Source organism: Oncorhynchus nerka, linkage group LG6 (genome assembly GCF_034236695.1).
Source record: "Oncorhynchus nerka isolate Pitt River linkage group LG6, Oner_Uvic_2.0, whole genome shotgun sequence".
NCBI lineage: Eukaryota > Metazoa > Chordata > Actinopteri > Salmoniformes > Salmonidae > Oncorhynchus > Oncorhynchus nerka.
The window spans coordinates 22,566,753-22,584,555 of record NC_088401.1 but is presented as its reverse complement, the minus strand read 5'-3'; the positions used below and the strand labels follow the sequence as shown (position 1 = coordinate 22,584,555).

General features: G+C 43.4%; 1 protein-coding gene across 2 annotated transcripts in view; it reads right to left on the bottom strand.

Annotated features, from left to right (window-relative positions):
- Positions 1–1,533: 1,533 nt before the first annotated feature.
- The window catches only part of LOC115130182 (melanoma receptor tyrosine-protein kinase-like), a 50,946-nt gene continuing 34,676 nt past the window's right edge, over positions 1,534–17,803 (bottom strand). For both annotated transcript variants that reach the window (XM_029661043.2, XM_065019384.1), the window contains 18 exons: positions 15,971–16,044; positions 15,775–15,865; positions 15,279–15,481; positions 14,641–14,773; positions 14,438–14,525; positions 14,059–14,216; positions 13,849–13,887; positions 10,782–10,926; positions 8,440–8,562; positions 8,102–8,200; positions 7,522–7,707; positions 6,385–6,540; positions 6,121–6,196; positions 5,845–5,991; positions 5,622–5,719; positions 4,980–5,132; positions 4,767–4,902; positions 1,534–4,632 (listed from right to left, as the gene is read on the bottom strand). In XM_029661043.2, the coding sequence (XP_029516903.1) occupies positions 4,298–4,632; positions 4,767–4,902; positions 4,980–5,132; positions 5,622–5,719; positions 5,845–5,991; positions 6,121–6,196; positions 6,385–6,540; positions 7,522–7,707; positions 8,102–8,200; positions 8,440–8,562; positions 10,782–10,926; positions 13,849–13,887; positions 14,059–14,216; positions 14,438–14,525; positions 14,641–14,773; positions 15,279–15,481; positions 15,775–15,865; positions 15,971–16,044 (2,440 nt within the window). In that variant the 3' untranslated portion in view covers positions 1,534–4,297. The remainder of the gene's footprint in view (positions 4,633–4,766; positions 4,903–4,979; positions 5,133–5,621; positions 5,720–5,844; positions 5,992–6,120; positions 6,197–6,384; positions 6,541–7,521; positions 7,708–8,101; positions 8,201–8,439; positions 8,563–10,781; positions 10,927–13,848; positions 13,888–14,058; positions 14,217–14,437; positions 14,526–14,640; positions 14,774–15,278; positions 15,482–15,774; positions 15,866–15,970; positions 16,045–17,803) is intronic.

Here is a 17,803-nt window from a genome sequence, read left to right as displayed (position 1 = left end):
TCGATAGAAAACATTTGCAACGGTAAATGAAAAGGAGCATTTCTTATTGGACAAGTCAAGGTAGTCCTTCTGCCTAATGAACACAAACCTGGCTTATGGTTTGAAAATCATAATTATGATTGTGTCTGCTTCTATTGCCGACGGAAAACCTGAAATAATTTGATTATACGTAGCTTTGACTTTTTAGGAAATTAAAATGTAATTCCTTTATTTTAAGCATGGTAGCGTCTAGGACATAGCATTACAGTGGAATGTTGTACTTTTGTACGTGTGAAGTGCACAATTAAAATTGATTTCCTAAACACCAAATACTAGTAGATACAGTATACAAACACAGGAAGAACGTCATGGTAACGTGTCAAACACTGTTGGCTCAGAGAGCGTGCAGTTGTCTCACAATTACCAACTGCTTAAATTGAGTTGAATTACCAACTATTTTCTACTTGCATTACTGACTTCTAGCCCTTCTGTAATAACATAGACAATCATAAAAACAGTGCTTGAGCCGCCTCTGTTATCGGCTAGAAAAAAGCTGAGAGATGGGCCTGGAGAAATGTAACCACACTCAAATTCATAGACAGAGCAATGGATACAAGGACTGACCATCCATGATATTTAAAAGTATAGTTTCAACCATGTTTTGAGGCTATACAGTGTTTGTTTACATGTATACCGCTTATAAACATTGGAGTAAAAAGCTTATTTGGGGTTCTGATGTGGTACGACAGTTTAGTTCAACTCATGAGGCATTTATAAGTTATATTCTTCAAGAATCAATGTCATTCATTTCAGTAAAACAAAATTGATGTAGCAACTAAGGCTGCGTTTACACAGGCAACTCAATTCTGATAAATATCTTTTAACCAATCAAATCAGCTCTGAAAAATATCTTTTAGTTTTATTTTCCCTTTTTTTAAACGCATTTTTTCCCCCCAATTTCGTGGTATCCAAATGGTAGTTACAGTCGTGTCTCTTGCTGCAACTCCCATACGGACTCCCAACTCCCATACGGACTCGGGAGAGGGGAAGGTCGAGAGCCGTGTGTCCTCCGAAACACAACCCAACCAAGCCGCACTGCTTCTTGACACAATGTCCACATAACCCGGAAGCCAGCCGCACCAATGTGGCGGAGGAAACACCGTACACCTAGCAACCGCATCAGCGTGGACTGCGCCCGGCCTGCCACAGGAGTTTCTAGTGCGCGATGGGACGATGACATCCCTGCCGGCCAAACCCTCCCCTAACCCGGACGACCCTGGGCCAATTGTGCTCCGCCCCTTGGGTCTTGCGGTTGCGGCTGGCTGTGACGGAGCCTGGACTCAAACCCATAATCTCTAGTGGCACAGCTAACACTGTGATGCAATGCCTTAGACCACTGCGCCACCCGGGAGGCCTGAAAAAGATATTTGAAAAGATCTGATGTGATTGGTCAAAAGACCAATTAGTGGCATAAAAAATATCAGAATTTGGCTGCCTGTGTTAACGCAGCCTATGAATTCTAGGTTTAACAAAAGAAATGGAGTCACAATGAGGGGCTTTCCAGGGAATGTTCATTTATGTACAAGTAGCTAACTTTTTCCTAACATTGGTTTAAGACTGCTGATTTCTGGGGAAATACATCTGAATTGGTACTGTACACTCATAAATTAATTCACATGTGGATGTTCAACTCGAGGATAGAGACAAATCCAGGTTGTTAAAACAATCTCCATTGTAAAAAAATGTTTTGTTAGACAAGTAGAAATTTCACAAATAATCTGACGTATCTGCTGTTAACAAGAGCTAACAGTCCACGTGACACTGTTCACGCTCCTATCCTCAAATCTCTAAATGTTTATCTACACTATATATACAAAAGTATGTGGACACCACTTCAAATGAGTGGATTCGGCTATTTCAGCCACACCCGTTGCTGACAGGTGTATAAAATTGAGCACATAGCCCTGCAATCTCCATAGACAAACTTTGGCAGTGGAATGGCCTTACTGAAGAGCTTAGTGACTTTCAACGTGGCACCGTCATTGGATGCCATCTTTCCAACAAGTAAGTCCGTCAAATTTCTGCCATGCTGAGCTGCCCCGGTCAACTGTAAGTGCTGTTATTGTGAAGTGGAAATGTCTAGGAGCAACAACGGCTCAGCCCGGGAGTGGTAAGCCATACAAGCTCACAGAACGGACCACCGAGTGATGAAGCGCGTAAAAATCGTTGGTCCTCAGTTGCAACACTCACTACCAAGTTCCAAACTGCCTCTGGAAGCAACTTCAGCACCATTAACGGTTTGTCGGGAGCTTTATAAAATTGGTTTCCATGGCCGAGTACCCGCACACAAGCCTAAGATCACCATGCACAATGCCAACCATCCGCTGGAGTGGTGTAAAGCTCACCGCCATTGGACTCTGGAGCAGTGGAAACGTGTTCAGGAGTGATGAATCACGCTTCACCATCTGGCAGTCCGACGGACGTATCTGGGTTTGGCGGATCCTGGTATAACACTACCTGCCCTAATGCATAGTGCCAACTGTAAAGTTTGGTGGAGGAAGAATAATGGTCTGGGCTGTTTTTCATGGTTCGGGCTAGGCCCCTTAGTTCCAGTGAAGGGAAATCTTAACGCTACAGCATACATTCTAGATGATTCTGTGCTTCCAACTTTGTGGCAACAGTTTGGGCAAGGCCCTTTCCTGGTTCAGCATGACAATGCCCATGTGCACAAAGTGAAGTCCATACAGAAATCTATTGTCGAGATTAGTGTGGAAGAACTTGACTGGCCTGACCTAAACCCCATCGATCACCTTTGGGCTGACTGCGAGCCGGGTCTACTCGCCCAACATCAGTGCCCAATCTCAATAATGCTCGTGGCTGAATGGAAGCAAGTCCCCGCAGCAATATATTAATACCCATGATTTTGGAATTAGATGTTCGACGAGCAGGTGTCCACATACTTTTTGTCATGTAGTGTTCAACTAAAACAAGTGTAATTTACAATTCCCTTATCCAAACGGATCACTCATTTACCTAGCTCTTATCAAGTTGTAAACAATAATGCATGGCTAATGCTGTTATTTCTATCTGAAAGAACCAGTAGGTTTGCTTGACCAGGGGTTCCCAAACTTTTTCACTCAGGCCCCCCTTCCAGCATTGGGGAAGATCTGCATCCCCCCTGCGTTAGCCGACACGGTCTAGTTGATCTGGACATTTGACTTTAGTTATAAATAGTTCGCAAGGTATGCAATGACTGACAAGAGGAAAACTGATGCTTTTACTACCCAATTTTGAAATTTCACCTTGTGCATCTACTATTACAACTTTCAAGAGTAAGTTGAAAGCCAGACTTAGTAAAAAAAATATATATATATATATTTGTGTTTATATAGTTTTTTTTCACGCCGTATTCTGAACTCTAATTAATTCCACCATCTTTACACGCTAGGTAAACATTAATGGGGGAGGGGTTTGAGGTGGTGGCATTAATTCACACCGCCACACCTTCATTTAATCGTTCTCCACCCATAGAGTTCTTTTATAGTGTCTATTTGTGCTCTTCCAGTTTTCAATCCTTATTGAAATTATTAATACTAGCAAGACTTACAGACCAGTTTTCTTTCTAAGATAAAGAGTGAGACCCGAATATGTCGCCATTATTTACCGTTTTTGTGTAGATCAATGCACGCCTAACACAATCTGTACATTTGTGTGTCGTTTTTTGAAAATACTTTGAATTGACCCTCTTAGTTACCAATAGCTCTCGGTACCCAAAATCGTTTCTTGGTCTTCAAGTGTGTACAACAGTAAAAAGCTCTAATAAACTGTGTCCACAATACAATGTAAGCATAAGGTCCACCACTGACCTTAATGGTCAGTATCTCAGTGTGTACTCAGTTCACTCCACATTCACATTTCATGGCAAGACAAAAAAAAAAAAAAAAACTTTCACACACTCGACCCGAACTGACCAAACAACAGTGTACAAATAAATTACTTGCGTGACATAATTGTATTGTCAAGGCTTTGGCTCATTCTTCTGATTGGAAAGTCACCCAAACTCACCTGTGGATGCCTCATGGATTTGAAATAGAGTACACATTTCCCAGGAGCATCAATTCATGACAGACGCCATCTTGGTTTCGGCTGACTTATATCCAAGGACGACGCAAAAAGCCTATTCACTCCATAAATAAAGGGACAACCACACTACTGTAATCTCTCCAAACCCTTCCCTGATGTCCCACATCTGTCTCCATCCAAGTTCCTTTAGGTTTCATAGTCCCTCACTGTCCCTGTGTTCTGTGGGAGGAAACCCCTAGCGTACAGGGGCGTGTACAGCAGCGCTCAACCCGAGGTACTCCAGGTTCTCTACTGCAGGCAGGAAGTGACTTCTGGTGGGTGTGGCCTGAGGCAGGAAGTCCTCCTGGTAGTCTGGGTTGTCCATGCGCTCGCAGACGGAGCGAGGGAGGGTACTGCGGGCCATGTTGTGGTACTCAGGGTTCTCCAGCACGCACGGCAGGAAGTTGAAGAACTTGACGTCCGGGTCGTACCCAGAGGAGGGCCTACTAGCCCAGGCTGGCTCAGTGGGGTCCTCATAGCTGGGGTTGAAGACGTCAGAGAGCCTGGTGTTCCCGTTCTGGTTAAGGTATTCTAGAATACAGACAAAGGTCAAGTAAATACCCAGGCTTACATTACAGAGCAGAGATGGTGAAGTGTTACGCCCTCAATGCATATGTGTTGAACGTTAATTGAATAACTCATCATAGATAACGTTTGTACTGTACCTGGAAGAGCTGGGAAATCTTTCTCTAGAGAACCACCGTGGGTGGGGTCTGTGATGTCCTTCTCTAGAGAACCACCGTGGGTGGGATCTGTGATGTAGCGAAGGATCACACTGTTCTCTCTCATTGGATGGCCATTCTGTGTTGAGACGATTGAGACGTCAAACATCAGATGTGTGTGTGCATATGTTTTTTTGTGCGTTCGTGTGCGCTTACCCTAGAGTTGTGGTGCTGGGTGGTCTGTCTGGTGGAGAGATCCTTATAGGGGTGAAGATACTCCTCAGCATCCTCCATGTTCTCTGATGTACTGATCAGGCTACGGTAGAACATAGGTTCCGTGGGACTGGGCAGGTACATGTGATCATCCCCCTGAAATGTACATTTAGAGTAAATTAGATTAAAAGCTTGGTGTTTTATTATTTCTTAAGTTTAAACATGACACTTCGGTCATAGATATCTCTCATCAGCAAATTAAGTAAACATACCATCATAGCTTTCAATACTTTTTATTGCCTATTGCAGAGTTTCCCAAACTCGGTCCTACCGGGTGCAAGTTTTGTTTTTTGCCCTAGCACTACACAGCTGATTCAAATAACCAATGTATCATCAAGCTTAAATGATTTGAATTAGCTGTGTAGTGCAAGGGCAAAAACAAAAACGTGCACCCAGGGGGGACCTAACTACAATATGAGTAAATATTCCATTTTGATTGATCCTAAATAGATAAAATCCCATTAGGATTAAACGTTTATTTTATGATAGAGACCTTTCCTGTAATGTTCCATCAAAGAAATAAGAGTTGATGCAACAATCTAATAGAATATCTAATTCTGAGGGAGTAAAGTATTTTTAAATGACCTGAATGACCAGATAGCGAGATGGATCCCGGGCCATTTTGGAGAACTCTGAGATGAGCTCCCTGAACCGTGGTCTGCTCTCTGCATCGATCATCCAGCCTGAAGGTAGGCAAGACATAAAACCCCTTGATTGTGTAAACATCTGTACACACTTCGGTTGAATGCGTTCAATTGTGCAAATAACTAAGTATCCCCTTTACATATCTATGCTGCACATGACTCACATTTGACCATGATCATGTAGACGTCTATGGTACAGATGGGGGGCTGGGGCAGGCGCTCTCCTTTCTCCAGGACTCCAGCTATCTCAATGGCCGGGATGCCATCGTATGGCTTGGACCCAAATGTCATCAGCTCCCACACGGTCACACCTGCATGTCATTACAGAAACACCAACAGTAGAACAAAGAGGTAGACACTTTCGGAAGCTGTAGTTGTTCAGAATTTCAGTTTGACTTTTTCCACAAATATTAATGTACTGTTTGTCCAGTTGGACTTACCGTAGCTCCACACATCGCTCTGATGTGTATAGGTCCAGTGAAGGATGGACTCCAGTGCCATCCACTTTATGGGCACCTACAGTAGGGGGGAGGATTATTGGTCAGCCAAGTCCATTGACCATCCTGTAACAATTCTTTATTGGAAGTTAATTGTGTTCAGGGTTCATTCATTGTGAGAGAAATTCCCACATTTTCTATGATTTGCATGACTGTTTGTATAAAAACACTAAATGTGACTACGGCAGTGATGTTAGTCGCTCCAACCTTGCCCCCATCTGCGTGGTACTCCTTCTCGTCTGCGGTGAGCAGCTTGGCCAGTCCAAAATCGGTGATCTTGAGGTGGTGAGGCGTCTTCACCAGAACGTTCCTGGCCGCCAGGTCACGGTGCACCAGGTGATGCTCCTCCAGGTAGTTCATACCCTGCAGACAACATCCAAAAGACATATGGACGTCAGACACCAACTCCTTGTGACTTAGAAGCTGTCCTGATATGGACACTGTACATATAAATTGGTAGTGGATGAGATGAGGACCCGCTTACAATGTAAAGCACATTATAATGAGAAAAAGAGTCTATCACTACAATTTGACATTGGTTTATCCAGAGGTAAGCATTTGTACTAATGTTGACACGAACAAGGTCCCTTTCACCAGGCACTTTAATGTAACCTCCCAATACTTAACCTTCCATAGAGGGCTACTTTGAGTGGGACTTAACCGCTTCAGACTCCTAATTCCCCCTTCTCTATAAAACATATCATTATTAGTATCTTTATAGCTACAGCCCCTCCCTGCTTTGATCCATATCTCCATACAATCAATGAGACAATGTTGCTCTTTGAGACAGCAAGACAAACCGTGAACAGATAGACCTCTGTGTATTCAATAATTAGCCCTCAGCAGGCTTACTGTACAAATAGGCTGAAGAATAACCAGAGGCAAGGTCACAACCAAGGCTGGGAAGAGAGCTCCACTCAGGCCAGGGGTTTTGGGGGATGTGCGTGGGGGGCGGGGTTCCAAGGGGTAACAAAGAAGTTAAGTGAATACATATGTCCGTCAAAGACCCATTCCTAATCACACCTGAAATACTGCGAGAGCAGAGTGAGTGTTGAAGAAAGCAAAGCTTGTTCCCGTTTGTTATAATCAATCACGCTACCCGCTGTTCGTCTACATATTGCAGACGTGTCTGGTTATACAGTTGTTATAGCAGCTGGCATGGTTCTATTTGAGAGTTGTCACTTTAGTCAGATCAAGATTGACTGACAAAGAACTTCTTTGACAGGCTTGCTGGTGATTAGTTGGGAGGGACTGTTTTCCCCAAAGTCATGAGTATGGCATACTTATTTACAAATAAGACAAAGCACCAATGTAACACAGCAAAGTCATTTCCTGTTTGCTCACCTTGGCGATTTGCACACACCAGTTAAGCAGGCACTGGGAGCCGATGTTGTCCTTGTTCTCCTTGACATAGTCCAGCAGACAGCCGTAGGGCATGATCTGGGTGATGAGCTGCACCGTGGATGTCAGGCAGATGCCCAGTAGACGACACACATGGGGGTGCTCCACGCTAGCCATCACATAGGCCTCCTGCAGACAGAAAAGATGGAGGATGTTCCAGGTCATCTTTTCAGATCTCACAATGCCTGGAGAAGTGTCTAACATCTCAGAAAACACATGAAGGATATGGCAATCTGCTGGAAGGTTGCTGGGTGGCAGGTAGCCTAGCAGTTAAGATTGTTGGGAAAATAACCGAAAGGTTGCTGGTTCGAATCTCCAAGCCGACAAAGCTCTGTCAATGTGCCCTTGAGCAAGGCACTTAACACTAATTGCTCTTGTAAGTCTCTGTGGATAAGAGTGTCTGCTAAGTGACGTAAATGTAAAAACATGCTGAGAAGCGCAGCCAGACTGCAAGAAAAAAAAGAAGGACAACCGGGAACGCCTGGGCTGCATTTAGAAACATCTATACAAACAGTTTGCTCACGTCTAGAATCTCCTTGTTGGCTTTTGGTGAAGTGGCCTCTCTCAACACCTTAATGGCAACAGGGATCTTCACGTTTTCTCCCTCAGGAATCCACATGCCCTGGGGAGAGAACACGTTTATGTCACCTTTTACAAACTCATTTTACAAACAACTCTATTCCTGGATGAGGAACACGTTTTATAAAATCAGTTTGATCACTAATGATTTGTGTAGAGTGTGATCGACTGGATTTAGACCCCGGTGTCCTGCCACAAGACTGTTTCTCAGGTCTCATGGAAGGGTTACTCATTCACTGTCTGAACCACCTCCATTAAAAAAGCACTGATCACTTTGCATACCTTAAAGACAGTTCCAAAGGCCCCTGATCCCAACACTTTGATCTTCTTAAACTCAGTCTCCTTCAGAATGCGGAGCAGGGCCTGGTTGGGGGCCTCTCCACTTGGGGTCAGGGGTTCAACCAACTATGGGAGCAACAACAAGGCAAAGTGTCTTATCTACCTCCAGTGTGTCATTCATCCCTGTAATAGTGTCGTTAACATGCTGGCCCCTGTGGTTGAATGTTGTACATGAGCGTGTCATGTCTGTGATTGAGTTTGTATGGCTGCGTTTACACCAGTGGCATCAGTTCAGTTAAACCCAGGGTATGGGAAAGTGGGTTAATTGAAGCTAATTTACTGCGTTTCTACACAATTTAAAAACTCTAAAATGCTATTTGGATTAGAGCAAAAATAAAAATGACCCCAGCCATGAATTATCACCTCAATATTAAGTTTAAAGTTCTGTGGAACAGCATATACAAAGTCAACCTCTACTCAACCTCAAATACACTTGCAGTTCAACGTGAAATAAATACATAACAGACTATCGAGTCACAAGGCCGATATCTAATGCCGACATCCATCTGCAGCACAGAGTTAAGTTTTGGGAAGCGATATACCATAAAATTGCACCTTTATAATAAAGGATTGCATGCATCTATAGACTAATGTAAAAATAGGCTACTATTCCTAATGTGATGAGTAGATTGCGTAGTCAGCGCACGCTGACCAAACTGCGCACTTAAAACAAACCACAGCTCATTTTTAAAAGAAGCTAAATCTCTCGGAGGACCTGAGCACTAGGACCATGCCTCAGGACTACCTGGCCTGATGACTCCTTGCTGTTCCCAGCCCACCTGGCCGTGCTGCTGCTCCAGTTTCAACTGTTCTGCCTACGGCTATGGAACCCTGACCTGTTCACCGGACATGCTACCTGTCCCAGACCTGCTGTTTTCAACTCTCTAGAGACAGCAGGAGCGGTAGAGATACTCTAAATGATCGGCTATGAAAAGCTGACATTTACTCCTGAGGTGCTGACCTGTTGCACCCTCGACAACCACTGTGATTATTATTATTTGACCCTGCTGGTCATCTATGAACATTTGAACATCTTGGCCATGTTCTGTTATAATCTCCACCCAGCACAGCCAGAAGAGGACTGGCCACCCCTCATAGCCTGGTCCTCTCTAGGTTTCTTCCTAGGTTCTGAACTTTTAGGGAGTTTTTCCTAGCCACCGTGCTTCTACACCTGCATTCATTGCTGTTTGAGGTTTTAGGCTGGGTTTCTGTACAGCACTTTGAGATATCAGCTGATGTAAGAAGGGCTTTATAAATACATTTGATTTAAATAACCATCTCTGGTGTAGTATTTTGAATGATTTTATTTCTGTATAGGCACGAGTAGTTATATAGCCAATTTTGGCAAATTCTATTTACTTCCCCTAGCCTATTTAACGAGCCGTCTATGCCGACATCAATGTGAAAGTGACTGGTGCATAGAACAGCTGGCTGCGAGGCTTACAAGGCTGCGCTCAAATGCCGGCATAAAACTCAAAGCAATCCAGGTACTGCCTAAACCGCTGACCGGCAAAGCAAACTGTCTGACAACATCTCTGCTCTCTGAGGGATGCCCTGCATGGTCCTAAAGCCAGCTGTTCAATACACTAAACCGCTGTTGCATTTTAATCAGGATTGGAATTATTTGAATCTTTTTTGTAGCCTACTTTTACATTTCTGATCTTTTTGTCACTAATTGGTCTTTGTTAGTTTTTTTTTTTTTTTACCCCTTTTTCTCCCCAATTTCGTGGTATCCAATTGTTTAGTAGCTACTATCTTCTCATCGCTACAACTCCCGTACGGGCTCGGGAGAGACGAAGGTTGAAAGTCATGCGTACTCTGATACACAACCCAACCAAGCCGCACTGCTTCCAACTGCTTCCAACCCGGAAGCCAGCCGCACCAATGTGTCGGAGGAAACACCGTGCACCTGGCAACCTTGGTTAGCGCGCACTGCGCCCGGCCCGCCACAGGAGTCGCTGGTGCACGATGAGACAAGGATTTCCCTACCGGCCAAACCCTCCCTAACCAGGACGACGCTAGGCCAATTGTGCGTTGCCCCACGGTCGCGGACGGTTACGACAGAGCCTGGGCGCGAACCCAGAGTCTCTGGTGGCAAAGCTGACTAATTGGTCTTTTGACTAATCAAATACAGCTCTGAAAAAGAACTGATGTGATTGGTCAAAAAAACAATTAGTGCAAAAAAAATCATAATTGGGCTGCATGTGTGACTGTGAACGCAGCCTATATGCGCATGTCTAATGCATGTCCAAGTATACAGTTTGTGTCCTTCCTGTGCCTGTTACCTCTCTCTCCTGCAGCAGACGGCGCAGTGTCCTCTTCCTGACGAGGTGGCGTCTGCGGAGCAGCACAAAAACACCCAGGGCGAGGACCACAAACACTAGGAGGCCTCCCACCACTCTGGCCACCACCACCGACGCAACGTGACCACTGGGAGAGTAGCAACAACACAGGGGTGAGTTCCCTGATATATTCTTAATACCACTAAGATAATCTAAGATCAAACACTTTGTAACAACTGCTAATGTAAAAAGGGCTTTAAATACATTTGATTGATCTTTCATCTATTGCCTATACGGGACTAAATGGTTATATACTGTAAACTATATATATTTTTGGGGGAAACTCACCCAAGATAACTTCTCTTAATTTACTTGATCAGTGCTACTTTCACCATGATACAGTTTCATGTTAGTCTGATGCCAGATCCATTTGTGCGGTCTTGCTAAGAATGCCCCTCTCCCCACAAGTATGATTACTAACTCTGAGGGTTTAGAGCTTGAGGTATTCACCTCATACAAGTACTTGGGAGTATGGCTAGAAGGTACACTGTCCATCTCTCAGCACATATCAAAGCTGCAGGCTAAAGTTAAATCTAGACTTGGTTCCCTTGATTGTAATCGCTCCTCTTTCACCCCAGCTGTCAAACTAACCCTGATTCAGATGACCATGCTAGATTACGGAGACATAATTTATAGATCGGCAGGTAAAGGTGCTCTGGAGCGGTTAGATGTTCTTTACCATTCGGCCATCAGATTTGCCACCAATGCTCCTTATAGGACACATCACTGCACTCTATACTCCTCTGTAAAATGGTCATCTCTGTATACCCGTCGCAAGACCCACTGGTTGATATTTATCTATATAAAACCCTCTTAGGCCTCACTCCCCCCTCCCTGAGATACAGCTGAAGTCGGAAGTTTACATACACTTAGGTTGGAGTCATTAAAACGCGTTTTTCAACCACTCCGCAAATTTCTTGTTAACAAACTATAGTTTTGGCAAGTCGGTTAGGACATCTACTTTGTGCATGACACAAGTAATTTTTCCAACAATTGTTTACAGACAGATTATTTCACTGTATCACAATTCCAGTGGGTCAGAAGTTTACATACACAGAGTTGACTGTGCCTTTAAACAGCTTGGAAAATTCCAGAAAACGATGTCATGGCTTTAGAAGCTTCTGATAGGCTAATTGACATCATTTGAGTCAATTGGAGGTGTACCTGTGGATGTATTTCAAGGCCTACCTTCAAACTCGGTGCCTCTTTGCTTGACATCATGGAAAAGCAAAGGAAATCAGCCAAGACCTCAGAAGAAAAAGTGTAGACCTCCACAAGTCTGGTTCATCCTTGGGGGCAATTTCAAAACCCTTGTACAACGTTCATCTGTACAGACAATAGTATGCAAGCATAAATACCATGGGACCACGCAGCCGTCATACAGCTCAGGAAGGAGACGCGTTCTGTCTCCTAGAGATGAACGTACTTTGGTACTTTGGTGCAAAAAGTGCAAATCAATCCCAGAACAACAGAAAAGGAGCTTGTGAAGATACTGGAGGAAATGGGTACAAAATTATCTATATCCACAGTAAAACAAGTCCTATATCGACATAACCTGAATGGCCACTCAGCAAGGAAGAAGCCACTGCTCCAAAACCGCCATAAAAAAGCGAGACTACGGTTTGCAACTGCACATGAGCAAAAAGATGGTACTTTTTGGAGAAATGTTCTCTGGTCTGATGAAACAAACAGAACTGTTTGGCCATAATGACCATAGTTATGTTTGGAGGAAAAAGCGGGACGCTTGCAAGCCGAAGAACACCATCCCAAACGTGAAGCACAGGGGTGGCAGCATCATGTTGTGGGGGGGCTTTGCTGCAGGAGGGACTGCTGCACTTCACAAAATAGATGGCGTCATGAGAAAGGAAAATGATGTGGATATATTGTAGCAACATCTGAAGACATTAGTCAGAAAGTTAAAGCTTGGTCGCAAATGGGTCTTCCAAATGGACAATGACCACATGCATACTTCCAAAGTTGTGGCAAAATGGCTTAAGGACAACAAAGTCAAGGTATTGGAGTGGCCATCACAAAGCCCTAACCTCAATCCTATAGAAAATTGTGGGCAGATCTGATAAAGCGTGTGTGAGCAAGGAGGCCTACAAACCGGAGTCAGTTACACCAGCTCTGTCAGGAGGAATGGGCCAAAATTCACCCAACTTATTGTGTGAAGCTTGTGGAAGGCTACCCAAAACATTTGACCCAAGTTAAACAATTTAAAAGCAATGCTACCAAATACTAATTGAGTGCATGTAAACTTCTGACCCACTGGGAATGTGATGAAAGAAATAAAAGCTGAAATAAATCACTTATTATTCTGACATTTCACATTCTTAAAATACAGTGGGTGTTCCTAACTGACCTAAGAGGGAATTTTTAATAGGATTAAATGTCAGGAATTGTGAAACTGAGTTTAAATGTATTTGGCTAAGGTGTATGTAAACTTCCGACTTCAACTGTATCTACTGCAGCCCTCATCCTCCACATATAACACCCGTTCTGCCAGTCACATTCTGTTAAAGGGTCCCCAAAGCACACACATCCCTGGGTCGCTCATCTTTTCAGTTCGCTGCAGCTAGTGACTAGAACGAACTGCAACAAACACTCAAACTGGACAGTTTTATCTCAATCTCTTCACTTCATAGACACTCTTACTGACATTTGTGGCTGCTTTGCGCAATGTATTGTCTCTACAGTACCTTCTTGCCCTTTGTGCTGTTGTCTGTGCCCATTAATGTTTGTACCATGTTTTGTGCTGCTACCATGTTGTGTTGTTGCCTTGCTATATAGGTCTTAGGTCTTTATGTAGTGTTGTCTCTTGTCATGGTGTGTGTGTGTGTCATATATCCCAGCCCCTGTCTCTGCAGGAGGGCTTTTGCCTTTTGGTAGGCCGTCATTGTAAATAATACTTTGTTCTTAACTGACTTGCCTAGTTAAAGAAATAACTACTATAGTCTTTGTCATGTTAAACAGAACAAACAGATCTGGAACCAAGATGATCCTAACTCACCCTCTGGTGCTGCAGCCACTCAGTCCAGGTCCAGAGCATCTGCAGACAGGAAGGAGGGGATACTATGGTCAGGAGACTACTTCACACAGTCTTGACCATGGTAAAATGTTCATGGTCTATCAACAGACATTCATTCAAAATAGGCTGACATTGGCTTTACAACAAAGAGTTAGAAATATATGGGTAATAGATGGGTAGTCTATGCCTTACCCCTGGGTGCAGTTCTCATGGCAGAGCTGACATTCTCGCTTCTTGTCGGTGTATTTCCAGATGTGCCTATCCCCGTCCCCGAGAACGCCGTGTGGGCACTGATATACACAGTGGGGGCCATCTTTGACGTGAGCGCACGCCAAACATTTGTCAGGGCCCTTCAGAGGGCGAGAGAGGAGGGTCAGAGGTTTCCAGAATTGTTGATCTTCTCTGAAATAATCACTTGTCTTGAGTAAAACCACTGGCCATGCCACATTTCCCAAGCCACACAGAATTAGTCTAATTCTCTGAATTTGTTATGTAACTCAATATCACGTGAGAATGTCAAGATCATTTTAGATGAGACAATTGAGATGGATTTGAAGTGAAAGTAGCGTACTGGTCCAAAGCAGCTTTGTGGTCCATTCACCATACACTCTGGGTCACATTCTAGACACCTGTTATTCAGTACATACTCTCGTGGCACCCTGAAGAGGCGAGGGAAAACTGTTAAAACATTAACACAGCACAAGCCTACAGTAGATATATTTGACATATGAGAAGTATCAATAGTTTGCCTCTGGTGTCATTGGGCTAGCTCACCCCTCCTGTAGGTGACAGGCCCGTACACAGCGCCTCCTACGGGTGTAATACAGGCATGTAAAACACATGGTGGGGCCGGGCCCCCAGCAACCATCGTCAGTGCACATCTCATCACAGGTACTGTTTAGCTTGGCTGTAGGGAAGAGAGAGGAAGACTATAGGCCCCATCCAGAAACAACCCCCCCCCCCCCCCATAGACCCTAGGGTAGATGTGAAAGGATAGGGTAGCACAGGAGGTTGGTGGCACCTTAATTGGGGAGGACAGGCTTGTGGTAATGGCTGGAGCTGAATGGCATCAAATTCCATTCGCTCTGTTCCAGCCATTATTATGAGCCGTCCTCCACTCAGCAGCCTACTTTGTAAGATAGGTGTACGCAATAGTGCTAAAAGAATCGATCGAACCCAGAGGGTGGAGGTGGAGTCACTGCCTCATCGCTTGGATCCAATCATGGCAATGTTAGCTTAGTTACCTAACTACAAGTACCGGTGACCAATGACTACCAAACTACCAAACCGGTGACTATCACAGGCACTAACTGGGATGAATTAGCATTTGGCCATTGTAAACATTTCTCAAAAAGCAGTGTTTGTATAAAGGCATTGATCAGAATTCATACTTTATCCTTGTCCTTGCTTACCACAGGTGCTGATGTTGACGTTGTTGCCCACTGTTGAGGACTGTTTGCCCAATCTAAACAGGCTCTTCCAGTGGTCTCCGTTGGTGTAGCAGAGCTGGGGGTTGTTCTTCACCACAACATTGCCATCGCTGATCTCTCGCAGGGAGCGGAGGCCTAGATACTTCAGATGGGCCAAGTTCAGGGCAGCGAAACTCACCTGACCACTAGGGGAAAAGAAAAGGTCATGATAGTTTACTAGGTTAGCTTACTGCTACTCTAGCTAGCACAAACATATCATTAAACAATGAAATATACAGCAGGGAACCTCTCAAGCCAGCTCACGTTTTATCTTCTAGGCTACTGAGTTTTTTGCTATCAATCATGAACCGAAACTCCATTTGAAACAATGTCCAAAAACCTAGTTTCATAGGTATGACAAATAGTAGAGGTATCATACAGCACCTTCTGAAGCAGACATATTGAACATCACCGCAGTGTAGTACAGAGATACACTTACAACTGCTTGGTCCTTCCTCTGATAATCTCTAGGTTTTCAAATGGACTGAGAGAGTTGAGGTGCTCGGGCCAAGCTTGTATCAGCAAAAACCCTTTAGGAAAATAACAAATATAAATATAATCAAGCATAGTCTTTGCTTTTGTTACCCTTGGATGAATTACAAAACAATTGAACATATGTTAAATAGCTGTTCTACCTGAAATTTCCTTCACAGTCTTGAAATATTCCAGTTTGGCGGGGTCCATTTTTGGTGTTGATGTGTACCTATCACTGAGAGAAGCAATTACAAAGGCACATACTCCCGTTAAAAAGCGTGGGGTCACTTCTAAATGTCCTTGTTTTTTAAAGAAAAGCTTTTTTTGTCCATTTAAAATAACATCAAATTGATCAGAAATACAGTATAGACATTGTTAATGTTGTAAATGACTATTGTAGCTGGAAACGGCTTTTTATTTTATGGAATATCTACATAGGCGAACAGAGGCCCATTATAGCAACCATCACTCCTGTGTTCCAATGGCACGGTGTGTTAGCTAATCCAAGTTTATTTTAAAAGGCTAATTGATCATTAGAAAACCTGTTTGCAATTGTTAGCACAGCTGAAAACTGTTGTGCTGATAGGAAGCAATAAAACTGGCCTTTAGACTGGTTGAGTATCTGGAGCATCAGCATTTGTGGGTTTGATTACAGGCTCAAAATGGCCAGAAACAAAACAAAACTTGTCAGTCTATTCTTGTTCTGAGAAATTAAGTCTATTTCAGGCGAGAAATTGCCAAGAAACTGAAGATCTCGTACAAAGCTGCGTACTACTCCCTTCACAGAACATCGCAAACTGTCGCTAACCAGAATAGAAAGAGGAGTGGGAGGCCCCGGTGCACAACTGAGCAAGAGGACAAGTACATTAGTGTCTAGTTTGAGAACCAGACACCTCAAGTCCTCAACTGGCAGCTTCATTAAGTAATACCCGCAAAACACCAGTCAATGTCAACAGTGAAGAGGCGACTCCGGGGTGCTGGCCTTCTAGGCAGAGTTGCAAAGAAAAAGCCATATCTCAGATTGGACAATAAAAATAAAAGATTAAGATGGGCAAAATAACAGACACTGGACAAAGGAACTCTGCCTAACTTAGATTAGCTAACACAATGTGCCATTGGAACACAGGAGTGATGGTTGCTGATAATGGGATTCTGTCAGCCTATGTAGATATTCCATTTTTTTTTCCAGCTGCAATAGTAATTTTCCAACGTTAACAATGTCTACACTGTATTACTGATCAATTTGTTATTTTAATGGACCAAAAAATGCTTTTCTTTCAAAAACAAGGACAATTAAGTGACCCCAAACTTTCGAACACTAGTGAATATTATACACACACGTATATACAGTGTATTCAGACCCCCTTGACCTTTTCCACATTTTATGTTACAGCCTTATTCTAAAATAGTTATAATAATAATCTCAATCTACACAAAATACCTTATAATGACGAAGCAAAAAAACAGGTTTCGATTTTTTGCAAATGTAGAAAAAAAAATCTGGAAATATTGCGTTTACATAAGTATTCCTACCCTTTTTTTCAGTACTTTGTTGAAGCAGCTTATGCAGCGATTACAGCCTCAAGTCTTTTTGGTTATGACATTATAATCTTGGCACACCTGTATTTGGGGAGTTTCTCCCATTCTTCACTGCAGATCCTCTTAAAAACCTCTTAGGGATAACATCCGGTGAAGCTGGAGTGCGCCAAATTCAAATGACAAAATTGTAATATTAAACATTCATGAACATACAAGTGTCTTACATCATTTAAAAGCTTAACTTCTTGTTAATCCAACCGCGTTGTCAGATTTCAAAAAGGCTTTACGGCGAAAGCATACCATGCGATTATCTGAGGACAGCGCCCCACATCAAAATACTTTTTCAACCAGCACCGGCTTCACAAAAATCACAAATAGTAATACAATAAATCACTTACCTTTGAAGATCTTCTTCTCTTTGCAATCCCAAGGGTCCCAGCTACACAATGAATGCT